The 16,793-nt window shown below is 57.3% G+C and overlaps 1 protein-coding gene across 3 annotated transcripts in view; it reads left to right on the top strand.

Moving 5' to 3' along the window:
* Positions 1 to 16,793, top strand: part of PPARGC1B (PPARG coactivator 1 beta) — a 39,010-nt gene that overhangs the window by 12,607 nt on the left and 9,610 nt on the right. For all 3 annotated transcript variants that reach the window (XR_014935450.1, XM_015876087.3, XM_015876088.3), the window contains exons 2-5: positions 11,955 to 12,128; positions 13,104 to 13,316; positions 14,975 to 15,085; positions 15,619 to 16,732. Coding sequence is in view for 2 of the 3 variants with exons in the window: in XM_015876087.3 (XP_015731573.2) it covers positions 11,955 to 12,128; positions 13,104 to 13,316; positions 14,975 to 15,085; positions 15,619 to 16,732 (1,612 nt within the window). In the remaining variant the exon portion in view is untranslated. The remainder of the gene's footprint in view (positions 1 to 11,954; positions 12,129 to 13,103; positions 13,317 to 14,974; positions 15,086 to 15,618; positions 16,733 to 16,793) is intronic.

Raw genomic sequence — 16,793 nt, 5'->3', positions numbered from 1 at the left:
GGCAACCCGCTGCTTATCACAATGCCCCAGCACTAGTACAGTGCTGGGAGGGTTAACATCCTCCTCCTCCTCTCAGCTTCACAGCCATCTTAAAGCAGCCGAGCTGGAGCCTTGCAGTCCCCATTCCCGCTCCTTTTACAGTATGTGCCGGCAGCTCCTGCTCCGTCCCGCTCCTTTCCTTCTTTGGTTGTCCCCGTGCTGACTGCCCCATGCCACTCCCCCTGCGCACCCCGTGGGGCCGTGCCCGTGGCCATGGCCATGGCAAGGGGCTTCCCACAGCAGCACAGGGCGTGAGGTTTGCTGAGGTTTCTCCAGGACGGCGCTCGGTCCCTGCCAGCAGCCAAGATGGATGCCAGCCGGCTGTCGGGCATGGCAGCGTGTGGGAGCTGCAGTCCCTTGGCAGGCACTGGTGGCATCTTCCTGCAGGGACATGGGCCCTGTTCTGAGGCCTGCGAGGGGAAACCGAGGCACTGCTGGCAATGGTGCAGAAGGGGATCCCAGAGCAGGCATCGCATGTGTGCACAAAGCCAGGGCTGCTCCAGGGGGTGGTGGCAGCAGGAAGGGGGCAGCCTGGGGACAGGCTTGCAGCTGCCACGCTGGGACCCCAAGTGTCCCACAGTGTTTGCTTGTGGCCGTGGAGCATGTGCTGCTGATGGACAGGTGGATGGATGGATGTGGCTGTGCTGCAGCTGCACTTCCTTCCTTGCCCCTAGCAGTGGGGGCAGCAGGCAACTTCTGGAGCCCTTCACAGCAAACCTGCTCCTTCATGGTGCAGGGACCAGGGTACACCCATGCACTGATGGAGAACTGAGATGAAATGCACAGCCCTGCACAGCTGGACCCAGGTGCTGCTGCCTGCACCACTCTCTTTCAGGGAGCCACCGGATGCGTCCCCATTCCTGCCTCTAGCGTGTCTCAGCTGATGCCAAGCTGAGTCTGCCTGCTGCCAGCTCTTATTTTAAGGCTGTGTTTTTCAGCTGCTTCTGGCTCTGTGTCATCAGCGCGTGGTGGCCTGCTACCCAAATACCAGTGGCAGCACGCGGGTCTGTGCCCCGTGAGCTTGGGGGAGTGGGGGAAAGGCGCTGGGGCAGGGCAGCAGCTCCCAGCTTGGCCCTCGCTTTGCTGCTCCAGCAATGCTGCCCCATTTTTGGCTTCCTTGGGTTGCTGCAATCCTGTGCTCAGGATGTTCCTTGGGCACGGGAAGGAGGAGAAGTCTGGGAAGGCACTGGAACATTTCCTTGTGCGCCTGGCCCTGTAAGCTGTTCCCTCTCATTTGGACTCACTTTCCAGCATCCACTCTCCCCCAAAAGATGGACTTTTGCCATCTGTGAAGTCTGGATGAGAAATGGAGCACTTAGACTGTGCCCTCAGCCCGGTGGGGCATGCAGGGAGGATCTTATGGCTTCAGGTTCTCCTGCAGTCTCACAAGATGAACTGTGCTGTGAGTTCATTAGAACATTGTAAGACTGAGCAAAGACAGCCAAAGTCTATCCCTGCTTCAGGGTCCCCAGGTGAAACCTGAGGACTTCATCAGCTTCTGGTGTGAGCTGTGTGCTTTGTCCTTCCTGTCCCCATGTAGAGACATCCTGGGCTGTGAGTGCCTATGTCAGGGGGCTTGGGCTGGAGTGCTTGGGTAATTAGCAAGTGATCCTTTTCTCAGTCCTGTTCCTAACCCTGCTGTAGATGGTGTTGTTCCCACCACATGCCAGCCTGCTCCAGCAGCCTCTGGGCTGAAGGAGGGACAAAGGTGCGGGATGGGAGGCATGCAATGACAGGGTGTGTGATGGGAGGACTGGGTGAGCCCAGCAGCTTTCTGGTCCTGTGAGCTGTTGCTCAGACACTGCTTTTGCTACTAATACAGCAGGGTTGGATTTACCCCAGAATGTGCACTGTGGGGTGAGGAGGAGTGTGCTGGGTGCACAGGCTGTGGGACAGCACTCACCATCCTTCTGTTCCCCCATCCCCATGCGTGAAAAGCCATCCTGAGCTTCTTGGCTGTGCTCTGGCCATTCTGCCACCACTGCTGCCCCAGGGAGTTGGGGAGACGGGGGCTGTGGGGCTGTTTCTTCTGGCCATGTGCCCTCTGCCAGCTCTTTGGACACCAGGTAGGGGATGCAGCCGTGCTGGCGGTGCTGGCAGTGGTGCCCCAGGAGCAGGTGTCCCAGTGTGACCCGGTCGGCAGCACGGGATGCCTGGAGTTCCCATCCTCCTTGGCCCCGTCTCAATGGGACTCAGCGCCAAGAGCAGAGGAGGAGGCTGCTGTGTACAGCAGACACTGCCTCGACCCAGATGGGTCATATTTGAAATGTATTCCTAACTTTTTTTTACTCATTTTTCCTCCTTCCCTGAGTATCCATTGCTACCCAGCAGCATTCCATTTCCATCAGCGAGCTGCATCCCTGAAGAGAATTTTGACAAGGAGTCAAGGAGGATGCAAATCCCCAACACATTTTGGGGCACAACTCCTTCCCTCAGGAAACTGCAACAGTGGAGCAAAGCCTGGTGTGAGCTGAATGTTTGGCATGGATGTCTGCTTACCCATAGCCCCAGGCAGACAGTGAGTGCAGCCAGAGAGAGTGCTGGCATCCCTGGCTGTGCTGGATCCATCCCTGGCTGCAGGCAGTGCAGATCTCTGCTATCTGGGGCTGGATCAGCATCCTGTGCTGGTGCCCTGGGTATTGCTGCTGCTCTCCAGAGCACTTTGAGTCACAGAGGTATTTTTAAAACCCAGCGCAGGCATCAGCATTGCTCCTGAGCTGGATCTGTTCCCCAGCTGGGTTTGCTCGGCACAGCTGGAGCACACAGGGTCTTGCCAGCCCCATCCCTCTGCAGGCCGTGTGCTGCTGCCATGCCTTGCTGAGCTCAGCACTGCTCCTTCAGACAACGCACTGTGACTGTGGCTCCTGCTGCAGCACTGCACCTGCTGCCCACTGAGTCCTGCACATTGGGGAAGGCCAGCAGCCAAATGACCAACCTGTGTTCACGGTGCATCCCTCCCAGCCAGGACCAGCACTTCCATCCCACTGCCCACTCAGCCCCGCTTTCTCCTGTGTGGCCCTTCATGGCTGTGTCATGGGCACCTGAGCTCAGGAGGGTGCTGGGGCATGCACCTAGCTCTGGGGCAGTGCCACTGTCACCTTCATCCCATTGCAGCACCAGCCGAGCTGTGGCCGTGGCAGGGCAGCCTCATGCAGCACCCTGGCTCCTCGCACCAAATCCAGCAGCAGGCACAGTAACAGATGAGCAGTCTATATTTAGACACAGTGTCTGGAGAAGCGTCACAGTGTTGCCAGCAGATTTTACTATTCAGCGCAGGCAGGTTTCCCTGCTCCTCCCCGCTTGGTGCTACCTTTGCAGAAGAGCTCATCAAGGACATGCAGCAGCAGCTGGCAGAGCATCCCAACAACCAGAGCATCGGCAGCACCACCCCGGGGCCTGGCACCACAAGGGATGTGCGGAGCAGAGCAGAGCATCCCATGGAGCTTGGGACGGGCACTGGCTTGAGGCCCTTTGGTTTTGGCAAAAGCCTGATTCTGTTGCATGGAAACAATTCCCTTGAGCTGGTGTGAGTGACTGGGGGATTAGAGAGAATTTCCCAGCTGCAGCCAAAGCATTGCAAACTCACGAGGAGTTCCTGCAATCCTGAAATGCAGGGAGTGTTGTGCAAAGCAGGAAGGTCCCTGTACAGAGCCAGGCTGCTCCAGGTCGGCTGCAATCCCTGGTGGTGTGGGATTGGTGCCGGGATGGGTGGGATGAGATTTGCATAGTGGTGCATGGTGCTCATGTCCTGGATTTTTCCTCCATTTTGCAATGCTGCAGAGGTTGTTTGGAGCAGTTGTTCTACCCACACTGGGTCCTGTCCCCTGTTGAACTCTTTGCTCCCAGCTGCACATGCCAGTGCTGTGGCAGTGCCATGCCAGTGCCAGGTGCACATGGGCAACCTTTCCTCCAGTTGCCTGTAGTGCACTCTGCACTGGGACACTTGAGGACACCTCAAGGACTGTGAAACTTGCTGACAGCGCTGCTTCGCAGCTGCATCTCACTGCCTCCTGGCAGCACGTGGGAGATAAGAGCACGCTGAGCTGGGGGCCAGGAGCCCCATGCCTGTGCCCAAGGGACTGTGAGCCCCCTGGGAGCAGGGATGGAGGCAGCTGCCTTCCTGGGGCCCAGCGGCCTTTGGGGAGGAGGAGGAGAGGGAGGAGGAAGGCACCTGACCACGAGGCAGCAGTCCAACTAGTTGTAGCAGCTCCGTTGCTGTTTGCATAAGCGGGCACAGCTCAGCTGGGGCTGGGGATGAGTGACTCCACCCAGGTACCCATGGTGGGGAGCTGTGTTCAGGGTGCTGGCACCTGGAGGGGCTGCAGTGTGCAGGGGTCCTTCACTTGCCTCTAGCATTGCAGAGGTTTAGAGGCTTCACGCATGGAGTGTGCAGGGTCTGTGCAAGGGGCCCGGCTGGAGCTGCAGTGTTGTGCTCACATTTACATTGGAAACAAAGGCGGCTGTGCTCAGAGACAGCTGGACCCACTGCCACCCAGCAGCCAGAGCAGAGGCAGCAGGGGAACGGATGGCCTCCTTTGGGCAGGAGATGGATAGGATAAAAGTGAGGCATAGAGGCAGTGGGGTTGGGTAACTGGAGCTGCTCACATGACTGAGGAGAGCTGCCAGGCACTGGGACCATTCAGAGTTTATGAAGGTGGCATGTGGAGCAATTACCTTAACCCCTGCAAGCCTTGCCACAGAGATGCACAGGAGGGGATGCTCAGCTCTGATGTTGGTTGGGGAGGTCAGAAATGGGAAAGGGAGCGCTCAGGAGTGGACATGGTGGTGAAAGCAGTGGCACAGGACATGGGGTGGGGCATGGGGCAGAGACAGGTCTGCTTTGTGACCAGGAGAGATGGACTTACCCATGGCAGGCAGGGAGGAGGCTGAGTGCAGCTCTCAGCAGCCCCTAGAAGCTCCTACCAGCCCTCACCAGCCCCAAGAATCCCCAGCAGCCCCACCGACCACCCCAGCCACTGCAGCATCCCCAGCAGCCCCCAGCAGCTGCAGTGGGGAGTTGCCAGGTTCCACCCAAGCGTGCAGCTCCCTGCGCGCCCATCGGTGCCTCTTGGGCTGGGGTTTTGGGAAAGGGAAAGGTGTGGTCCCTTGCAGGGGGTAATTTTCAAGAGTGTGAAGCTTTGTGTTCGTGTGTGATCGCTCTCATTAGCTCCTAAATGAGCATTTTGCCCTCAGAGGGATTTTTCTATCTGCAGATCTCAGAGCACTTTCATTCTGGGATGAGTCACTTTTAAGGAGAGAGAAGGTAGAGTCCACCTCTTTGCAGAAGGAGCCAGGCCAGTGGCACCAGCCCCAGCACCCTGCTATCCCTGCAGCTGCTGGCACAACCCAGATGCCAGGCAGCCCATTGTCTGGGTGGGATTCCTGCCTGCAGCTGCCAGGGCATCGGCTCCAGTGCGGACATGGGCAAAGCAACACGTTGTGTTTGTTGGTGTGGCTATGGGAAATCCCCATGTGAAGCTTGTTGTTCCAGGGAAAGTGCAGCTGGGTGGTGCTGATGTGCTCACAGCCAGCCCAGAAGTGTTGACCATCACCCTGCAGAGCCACGTTCACAGCTGCCGGTCATGGGACGCGAGTCCTATAACAACCAAATCCCATTTTGCCTTTCCATGCCTCATTTTCCACACTATAACCATCACAGCTATTCCAATATATCCCTGCATCCTGCAGGGCAGCAAGCATGGGCCAGCATGGGCAGTGTTGCTTGCAGCAGGAGGTGCTGGAGCCAGGCAGGAGGGCCGGGCATGGCTGGTGCTGCCACCCCCGCTGGGATATGAGCCTGGGCATGAAGGAGCAGGCCTGGTGGGAGGTGTGGAGAGATGGGAGTAGTTTTGCCTTTTCTGCAGTGGTTTTCATCCTTGGACACCTTGCGAAAGCTTTGTTTTTCCCTATGGGAGCTGGGCACAGTGAAGCACTCCTGAAGTGCAGAAGGTGCAGGGTGAGCACAGAGCATTGCCTGGGCCCCTGCTATGCCATGCATGGGGAAACAGCACTTAGTGTCCCTGGGGGTGGGTGGGCAAAGGGAAAGAGGGTAGGGGGATCTTGGCTGTGAGAATCGGGGCTTGCAGAGCATGCAGGTGAGCATGCTGGGAAGTTGCAGGCACATTGGAGCCTGTAGACAGGACAAGGATGGTGAGAAGGGTGCTGTTCCCCTCCTCCTCTCCTTGTCCAGAGGGGATTCTGGTGACCAGCAGGAGATAAGGCTCTGCTGGGGGTCATCCTGGGTTGGTTTTGGTGCTGAATGCCCTGACGGCAGTGTCATACTAAGCGTGCCTGTGGCAGTGGCACAGTGTGGTTGGTCCCGCTCAGAGCTCAGGCTAATGCGGAAAGATCCTCCTTGCGCCTTCTTAACCCGGGGTTGAACCTTCTCCATCTCATCTCCCGCCTCACCCTGATTAGCACTAAGTCAGTGCACTGCTTCCTCATGATGCCAACGTCCCCATAGGGGTGTGAAGGCTGCAGTGCCAGCCTGGAGGCGGGAGCATTGCCCATTGCCCCCGGCACAACAGCTGAAGAGTGCTCCCCACCAGAGGAAGGGTGAGCTGATCCTGCAGGCGGCAGTCGCACATTATCCCCACTCTCTCCTCATGCTACATGTGTAAGGGGTTGGCATTTCAACTGCCTTCAACCTCAACTCTCACTTAACAGCCACATTTCTGCTGACACGGAGCAGAATGTGCCCCAAATCCCCAAATCACGGCCCTCCAGCTGCAGGGCTGGGCTGTGTGCCAAGCCAGGGCCTCCATGGGAGGAGGGGATATTTAGTGATCACAGTTCATCCTCCACTGCCCTTCCCTATACTCAGCATTAAGATGGCAACTGCACCAGTGTGCCACAGTGGGAGAACACACTCATGTGCAATGGATGGAAAGCTTGTGGTCTCAAGGGCTGCATTTCTCAGGGACCTGGGGATGACAGCGCCTGTGGGAAGCAGCCCTGGTGGCACTTGGTGTTTGCTGGGTGCCCCTCTGGGTGCTGCTGTTTCCCAGTCCACCCCAAAGGCCTCTGTGTTTCTGCATGTCACCCCTGCAGGTGCCTGAGCGAGGCTGATGGGTTCCAGTGCCACAGGCTGGAGCTGATGTGGCTGGGGGAGATTGATAAGTGTGGTGACAATAGTGTGCTGCCCCACAGCCACCCCACACAGCCCCTGCCCGCAGCTGTCATGTGGCTGCCAGCACCCAGAGTGTGGCAAGAGGAAGGTCTGAAAATAATCGCCGGCTCATCCTGTCCTTTTGAAAGCTGGCTGTGGGGAATTTTGGTGACAGCAGACTGGCTAATGGTCAGCTCCCCACTGAGTCAGGCACTGGCCCCATCCCACAGCGCAGCCTGTTCTGAGGGGGACCCCTGTATTAGGGGCTCCCTGCCTGCCCCAGTGCTACCGCTGCTCCCTGCCCCTCTGGGCACTGTCTGGGACAAGACCAAGGCAACCACAGCTGTACCCGGTGTGACTGCAACATGGAGCCCATGCAGACAGCAGTGGTTGCAGTATTAGAATGCAGCTCCACAGCCTGCGATGCAGGCACTGTGCTGCTGCCCTTCTTCCTAAACTCGGCACACCTTTGTTTAAAGTGTTCCAGTACACCTTTGTTTACTCAGGGCATTATCACACTATCTCAAGCTCCTTTATTCTGGGTCCATGCTGTGACTCAAGGATAGTTTAGTGCAATTTATTCCATCTTTGCGCCGTATCAAAGATATCCTGGCAAGTTCATGTTTATTGTTTGTAGTTAATGTTTAATATTTCCTATTACTCGCATCTTGTGGTTGATCTTAATTATACCCTTCTAATGTAAGACAAAAGTCAGTGAATGAGAACACTTTCATTGTGCTTTCGGCTATGGCTGTGCCTCAGACCTTGAGCGGCTCCGTGTGCTGCCTGCACTGCTTGGCTGAGCTGCTTGTCTGCATGGAGCTGTGCATGCAATGGTGCATGCAGCTGTGCAGAGTGCTGTGAGTGGAGCAGGGATCTGTGCAGGGGGTTGTGCAAGGCTGGCACTGCTGCCAGGGCTGCCCCATGCTGCAGCAGAGCAGGCAAACAGTGGCTGTTTCTGAGGAAGGAAGGCCCAGCCTGATGTTTGCTTTGTCCGAGTTTAAATGATAGCTCTGTTTTTCCTTCTGGCTGGGCTGAATCATTAAAACAAATCAGTACCAACTGAAAACAAAAGAGAGTGCAGAGGTCAAATTCCCCTAACCCCATGCCTGCACAGAGCCGGGCAGCTGGCAGCTCCCTCTGCCCCTCTTCCCCCAAACAACAGCACTGCGGCAGGGCAGGCCCCAGTGCTGCAGCCCCACAGCTCTGCAGGAGGGGTGGCAGTGGCCCCAGCGCTACGGGGGCTATAAATAACAGGGGGGAGCAGGCAGCGACACAACCTGACACTGCACCGCTCCTTCGGTGACATTTTGTCAAATGCCAGTGGGGAGGGGGGCTGCTTATCTGCGGCACGCGCTTCAGTGACCTTCACAGTGCTGGCCAGGTGCCTCTCGCTATATTTACTCTTATTTATAGCTCTCTCCTCCACCAGCCCGTGCCCCCCTCCTGGCACTGGGGGCAGCCGCCCCTTGCCATGCTCTTATCAGGGAGTGAGGCAGGAGCCGGCACAGCCCTGTGGTGACAGCTCTGGGACGGGCAGGTGCTGGCTGCAGGAGCACACGGGGTATGGTCTGTCCTCATGGGGCACCAAGATGGTAGTGTTGCTGCCCCCTCGCTACCTTGCCCTGGCTGGAACAATCTCACAGTGTCAGCCGCCTGCACAGCCATAATCCGCATTTCAAGCAGTCTGTAATTACGGGTTTCCCTAATAAGCGCGGGTGGCTCTCTCCAAACTCCTGCCCAAGGTGTTTCTTTCCTTTCCAGAGCTCGGGGTGCAGCATTCCCACCTGCAGGAGGGCTGTGGTGGCAGCCACCCGTGGGGCTCTGGATTTTCTCGCCTTGCAGCCAGGATGCCACGGGCTAATTTGGAGCTCTGTCTCCCATGTGTGTGTGGATGTGTGTTTATCCCTTAATGCCTGGAGCAGACACTTAGTGGTGGGGATGGAGCAGCAGTGAGTCACAGCCTCGCTCCCAGTGAGGGCACAGATCTGGCCCCTTCCTTTGCCCTTCCTGGGAAGCCCCCTCTTTCCTTCCTTTTTTTGTTCATTAGACACAGGGAGCAGCAAAGTGGCGTGTGAGTGACAAGCCGATTGCACAGCGTCCTGGGGACATGTGTGCAAGTGGCGGTGCAGATCTGCCCTTCCAGCTTAACTGGGATTAAGCCATGGAGAGGCTGCCATGCCCCATCCGCGCCGGCAGACTTCAGAGCCTTGTGCTCGTGCAGCACCGCTGAGCACAAGCACGGTGTGCCCGCTGTGCCCAGAGCTGTGCTGCAGAGCACTTGGCCATGACTTCAAGGGCCTGCAGGCAGGAGGCTGCAAGATAAGGGCCAGTGCTGCCTCAGTGCTGTCCCTGAGCTGCAGGCGCAAGCTTGCTGGTGCCATGCATGGAAGATCCCATTGCTCTCTGGGAGCCCCCAGGCCGGTCACGACCACACTCACCACCAGCTGGTTCAGCCTGAGGAGACCGAGTTCACATCGAAAGAGAAAAAAAAACATTTTCCATCTTGTTAATCCAATATTTGAAATAGAGCCGGGCTCCTTTCTTAGCAGATGAAACCTCACAAACACCAGCATTGAAGTTAGTGCTGCTCCAAAGCGGGAGGAAAAGCTGCAAATCAGCTGCTAGGTGATGCTGCTCAGGCAGTTTCTCCCAGCAAAGGCACAGAACAGGCTGGGAGGGTTCATTGCTTCAAAGAGGCTGCACTGTGTTTTCTTGGGAAAGGCCTGGGCAGAGCAGGGCCCCAGCAAACAGCCGTCATCACAGTCACCTCTGGACGTCCCTGGCAGCCTGTCCCTCATGCTATCGCTGCTCCTGGCTCAGCCATGGTACACAGGGATGCTGGGGACAAGGAGTAGAGAGTACCTGGAGCCAAAGTATCTCCACAGCACAGCACAGGGCTACTGAGCATGGCCAGCTCTGCACAAACCCACAAAGTGAGCACAAAGCCCCACTGTGTGGGTCTCTGCACATCTCCCAGGTGGGCTCTGCTCCCATTATTGAGGCTCTGGCTCTGTGTCCCCAGAGGACGTAGGGCTGTGGCATGGGGACACCCTGGAGCTGTTTCTGCTGCAGGATGGGTTGGACATGGCAGAGTTCCCTGCAGCTCTGGCTGCAGCCATGCAGCAGTGTGCACAGGCCAGGTGTCCGGTCTGGAGGATGCCTCCGAATTTTCAAGCATTTCTCCATGGGTGTTTGCTGGCTGCACACCAAGAACCCATGGCTGATCTTCCTACAAACTCCCGAGTAAAATTAGAACAAAAGTTCACTCCTCTCCCAAGGCAGCAGGAAGTGAAAAGGATGGGAAAAGGGAAAGCTGGAACAGATGAGGTCCCATGCCCACAGCAGCCCCACACCAGTACCACACTTTTACCACACCAGCACCAGTTCACGCTCTCCATCCCCACTTGTGCTCCTGACCTGAAAAGATCCTTCCTGCTGAAAGCCTGGCAAGTGGCCTGGCACAAGGGTGTGGGGCTTTGGGGCACTGCTTACCCATATGCAATCTGGGAGTCCAGGAGCATCCATTGCGGATGCTGTCTGGGGTCACAGCGGTGCAGGGCACCAAATGCCCATCTCCGGGTGCCCGGCTGGGGCAGCTCCACAGCATTGGATTGCAGGAGTTTATTTTTACCCAACCCTGTTGCCAACGGGGACGTGTCACATCTGCGGAGTTGATCAAAAGACGTCCCGAGCACTGGTGTCAGCTGCTCCTTGTGATCTCAGCACCAAGAACTTTTCCCTTGTGGCATATCAAAAGGAGCAGGAGAATTTGTCTGCTTTGCTATTTTTAATTGAACATACACACACGTATATATGTGTGTGTATGGCTTTTCTAAAAATAAAGCCTTTTGCCTGTGTTCCCATGGGAAGATTTAGGGAGAAGGGGGAGCTGGAGTTGTTGCAGAAGATGAGAAATACAGAAGCGCTGCCTTTGCCCTTCCTGCAGCTCGGTTTGAGATCCCTGTCCCCCCACTGCCTGGCGGAGCAGAGCCCGTCAGCACTGCGCAAGTGGAGGCCACTGTGTTTTTCTGCCTCTCTCACGTGCTCAGATGTTTGCCTGCTTTGAAATCCATTTGCTGTGTAAACAAATTTGCTTCCCACATCACCAGAAAACTCCCCCTGGGCAGCCAATGCTGGGGCGATGCACGCGGACCTTTCACCTTGTGCTGGAACCCCGTGTTTTGCTGGAGATGCACAGGGGGAGCAGGGCAGGAGGGTGCAGCTCCATGCAGGCAGTGAGGAGCCAGGTGGGAGCAGGGCAGGTCTCAGCTCTGTTCAGTGATTCAGTGAATATTTTTAGCTTGGTTCCTAGAGCTGCAGTTGCCCCACATGCACATGGATGGTGATGATCTCTGTGCCGTTTTTCCCTTCTTGTCTGTGCAAGGAGCCTGACGGGCCCTCATTGCAGTGCCTTGGGGTGTGCAGCTCCCCAAGGAACACTGTACTGCCACATAGCAGGAATGGGGACAGGGTAAGTGGTGCCAAGTCATCCTGCAGAGCCTTGCCATGTGTGTTGTATGTTTGTATGCCCAGGTCTCTCACTTCTCTCTATTGCTGGGGCAGCAGGATGAGCCCTGAGTGCTGGCCATGCATCATCAAAGGCACTACAGGCCATGCTGCCGGCTGCCATACCCCAGGCTCTGCCCATGTGGGCTCGATACATGCCCAGACTTTCCATTTTATTCCAGAATGCCACTGTTGGAGTCTAAGGAATGTGCTTGAGAAGAGGTGATGCGTGTGGGTACCCCAACAAAACCCCATGCATTGCAGCTGAATGCTCACTGCCGCTCTCCTCTCTCCCCAGTATGAGGTGTCTGATGAGGAGCACCTCTACTCCGACTTCCCCGAGATTGATTTGTCCCAGCTGGATGCCAGCGACTTCGACTCAGCCGGCTGCTTTGGCGAGCTGCAATGGTGCGCGGAGCACTCTGAGACTGAGTCCAGCCAGTACAGCACCGATGACTCTGAGCTTTTCCAGGTACCCGGGGAACATGGGGACACAGGGACACATGTACTGGAGACAGTACCATTTGTGTAGCTCGTGCTGAGTGAGCCAGGCACCAGGGACCCAAAGGCAGAGGCATGGGGAACACAGGGTGTGTGGAGAAGGGAGGGATGGTGTGGTGGGACTGCTATTAATATCCCCTCCCCAGCTGATTAGTGCTCTCATTAATTTGCACGCTGTCTGTAAATGGAGCAGGCAGAGGAAGGCTAATGAGGAGGTGCCGAAGCCACCTTTCCCTAAACTCTTTATTCTCTCATGCTGTGGCCTGGATGTGCCCATCCTCTCAGGGCTGCCATGACCTCCTGAGCATCCCCAGGCCATTGACATGGAGGCCAGCTTGGCCGGGTCACTTACAGAGGGTCACTTTTGGGAAAGGAGGAGGATTTGGTCTTCAAGAAAAAGAACAACAACAACAACAAAGTCCCAATATTTTCCAACCTGGCCGTAATAACAGCCCTCTGGCTTTGGTGCTGTGCTGATGCTGTGCTTGAAAGTGGTCCAGTCCTGCTGACGGACCTTCATCACGAGATGCATATTTTCCGCTGAACTTCCTGGGGAAAAGATAAACAGAAAAGAAATGTAAAAGGCAGGCCTGTGAGGCACAGCGGAGCATGATGAAATGCATCCCACTGAACTCGTGTGCGCTGCAGTCTTGTGCCAATAACAGGAGGAAAAGAAACGGAGCCAAAAATGGAGCATCCTGCTGCCTTTCCCTGGAGCCTGATCTAGTAACTGCAAGAAAGGTTAGGGCTTGGAACAGAAGATATTTAGTTTTCAAAGAAGAAGAGAGGAGCAAGGGAGGCTGCGTGCAGACAGCAGTCCTCCTCGTGAGCCTGACTTTGCTCCCATTTTAATTTTATGTTTGCTTCTTGTTGAGTATGGTTTATGTTAAGGATATTACGGAGGAGGACCGAAAGGTGCCTGAATCCCTCTCCCTGCTCCTTTCAGATAATAGACAGCGAGAATGAAGCGCTGCTGGCGGCCCTCACCGAGACACTGGATGATATACAGGGAGATGACGTGGGCCTGGCTGCCTTCCGATCTATGGAAGAGGGGGACACGCTCAACCATGCCTACACCTCGCCTGCCCCCTCCCCCAAACCCACCGCCCCGGTCACGGGGGTGCCGCCCCCGGCCCCCGAGGTTGATGAGCTGTCTCTAGTAAGAACCCACTTCCTACTGTTTAAGGTGGATTTGGATGAGCCCCTGATAAGCCGGCTGCATGGGTATGATAGGAAGCAAAGGTCTGAATTTTTTCATTCTAGGCTTAAAACTCTCTTTAACCGTCAATGCCAAAGCATATACTTGTATTGTATACGTATACATGTTCTGCATCATTGCTGTCACCTCCATCGCCATCCTCACGGGAACAAGCTGGGTGCTGCTCTGTGTGTTCCAGTATCTATTTAAGGGGGTGGGGGTGGGTGCCACCCACAGGGGGTGTCACGAGGTGGGTGGTGGCATGGCAAGACCCACAGCCCCTGTTAATGCCAGGCGAGGCTGTGGGGCTGACTGGGGCTCCCTCTAGAGCATCACAGCCCCAAGGCCCACCCTGTGTCCCCAGGACAAAGCTCCCACTGCTCTCTAACGAGGGACAGAGGGGACTTAGCCTGAGCACGAGCACTGCGCTCAGCTTGCAGTGGGTGGGTGTAACCCCCCCATGCCTCCTCCACAGCCCTCCAGGGCTGTGTGGCCTCAGTCCCTATGGCCTGGAAGCAGAGCATCTGTCCTGGTCAATGCATTTCCCTACTCCTCATTTCCCGGCCCGCTGCAGCATTCGCTGCAAACCTCTGCCATTCTCGGGAAGTCCGCTGGGATGGAGGCACTTGTTCTGCTCCCTCCCAGGGCTCACGCCCCCCCCAGGCCCCAGCCCTGCTCGGGGTCCCCCCCAGCCCTGCTCTCTGGTGGGGAGGAGTGACATCCAGTGGTGAGAGCGTGCATTTCCACCTCCCACAGCCCCGCGCGCAGGTGGGTGTATATATCACACACAATATGTATGTGTATATATAGGATGTATACGTTGCAGGGGGAGGGAGAAGGTGCTGATTGCTTCCACCAACAGGAGCTGCACACCCAAAGCCCCGGCTGATGTCCTGACGTGGGCACCCCCATTCTTATCACCCCAAAAATCCCAGTGCCTGACTCAGGGCACTCCAGATCTGTGCCCCTGTGCAGTCCTACAGAGCCCACATGATCTCCTTGTGCTGCTGTTGCCTTTGGGCGCAGCACAAAATGCTGGGTGCAATGTTTTTTTTCCTGAACAAAAAAGGGTTTTTGAGCAGAAGTGTTTTGCTAACCTGGCTGTCAGAGCTGTGTGCGACCTCAGGAGAACCCCACTCTGACCACCCCTGGGATTGCAGTGGAGTCTCTGTAGGAATTGCACTGGGGGAGAGCCTCAGCCTGACACATGAGGTTATATCTGCACAGTGCTTTGCGAGCTCAGTGATGATCAGGGGCCTCGTTCTGGATGTTACAGCAGAACGAGCCTTGGGGAGTACCCAAGACTGACCCAGATCAATCACCATGTAAATATGGACTCTGTCACCAAAGGACAGAGTTGATGGAGTGTGGCATGGAGCACAACAGCTCCCATGTGGTCAGAACAGGGATGGCCCTGGGAAGAAAATTCCCCTGCCCCCGCCCCACATCTCTGCTGCCCCTGTGCTGCTCCTGGGCATGAGGCTGTGGACACTGGGAGGTGTGAGACCCCCTGTCTTTTTCCCCTGCATTGGGAGCTCAGCACTGGGCACAGCCCCCCGCGTGGTGCTCGTTGGCAGAGCTGCCATGCTGACACACTCTCTCAACACTTCTCGTTGCAGCTGAAGAAGTTGCTCCTCTCTCCATCGCCTCTGAGCTGTGAGGTGCAGAGGGATGCGAGCGCCCGGCGCCCGGGGACACCCAAATCTCGGCCCTCCCAGCCCTGTACAAAGGTATTTCCTCAGTGATGCATGCACAGAGAGGGGACCTGAGCCCCGTGGTGAAGGGGAACAGCATCATGGGGTGGTGGAGTGCCCTCTGCTTTCCTGTGTGTCTCTGTGTGTCTCAGCAAAACCTGTGGGTTTGTTCTTCTTGGGGAGGATGATCTGATTTAATTTGGCCTGAGAGCTCAGTCCCCTCCCAGTGTCACTAAGTGCTGCTGTATGGGAACTTCCTCTTGGCCCCCTCCCATCAGCCTGCAGCCACCATGGCACCAATGGGTCCATGGAGCACTGCAACACCCGGCCCTACACTCCCTCCTGACCCCAGCAGAAGCTGCCGTCAAAGATTTTTCTACTTGGATAATAGTAATTAGGATGGGCAAATTAGATTGCCCGAGAGCAGCTGCAAATCCCTCCTGGGAAGGAGGAACTCCATCATCCTGCATGCCTCAACCATCCCGTGTGGCTCTTCCCCTGCTCTCGGTGCCAGGACCACATCCATCTGTAGGGCACAGAGCTGATGGTTGGCTCTCTCCTCTCCCAAGGTGGATGCTCCCCGGGACCGGCGGGCGGGCGCCCCGCAGAGCCGCAGCTGCACCGAGCTGCACCGGCACCTCACCTCCACCTCCCCGTGCACCCAGACCAAAGCTCCCTGCGCACCCGAGCAGCGCCACAGCGGCCACCACCAGCCGCCCTTGGGTGACTGTGCACAGCACGAGGAAGACAGCGACTGCAGTGAGGACTCGCTCAGCTCCAGCGACGCGGTGCCCTCTCCTTCCTCGGCGGAGGGGGGCTCTGACGGACGGTTCTCCTGTGAGGGTGGGCTGCACTCGGTGGTGGAGCTCATCCGCTACATGCACACCTACTGCCTGCCACCCAGGAAGCTGCCCGCCCGTGATACTGCTGATGCCAGGCCCCAGCCCTGCAGCAGCCCCTTCAAGAGAGCCAAAGCAGACTGTGCCCCGCGAGAGAGCCGGCCAGGCTGCGCCTGGCACACGGCTGGGGCCTGCCAGAAACCCGCAGCCTCTTTCTCCATCCTGAAGGAGCTGCTGGCACGGGACCTGCTGTGCGATGTCAGCAAGCCCTACCGCCTGGGCAGGCCAGTGTATGCATCTCTGGCCCGGCTGCCTGCCTCCTGCTGCCCTGCAGTGCAGGTCCAGGATGGGGAGGAGGCCGGTGGGGCCTGCAAATCCAGAGCCAAAGCAGTGCCAGAGAGAGCAGAGCCACGGCACAGCCCTGGGACCGAGATGGAGGCCACGCAGGAGCCTGGCGGTGTGGAGGTGGATGGAGGGAGGAGTGCGAGCACCCCGGGCATGGCTACGGGGAAGGTGGCCCGCAGGCCCGAGAGCGCCGTGTACGCCGTCCGACGGTCCAAGAGACTCAATCCTGAGCTGGGCCACTGGCTGTCCTTCCTTGACGAGCCATCCCCCAACCCCACTGTGCCCCAGGAGGCCTCAGCCAGTGGGGAGCCCACTCTGTGCTCGCCACTGGAGGCCTTCCCTGCCGAAGAGCCCGCTGCCGAGGTGGAGGTGGGCGGCACAGAAGAGGGAGATGGCAGGAGTGTGGTGCCGCCAGCAGAACCCCAGCCCCTTGTGCCGGCATCCCCGGGGGATGGTGAGAGCTGTGAGATCCAGCGCTGTGCCCCCCAGCAGCATGCAGGTGAGGGGCGGGGGTGACCCCCAGGTGCCGTCTGTCTGTGGGGTCCCACGCATGGGGATCT

The sequence above is a fragment of the Coturnix japonica genome, chromosome 18, assembly GCF_054131305.1.
Source record: "Coturnix japonica strain WE chromosome 18, WE-NBRP24, whole genome shotgun sequence".
In the NCBI taxonomy this organism is placed as follows: Eukaryota; Metazoa; Chordata; class Aves; order Galliformes; family Phasianidae; genus Coturnix; species Coturnix japonica.
The sequence above is the reverse complement of the archived record's forward strand: the minus strand, read 5'-3'. Positions and strand labels throughout refer to the sequence as shown.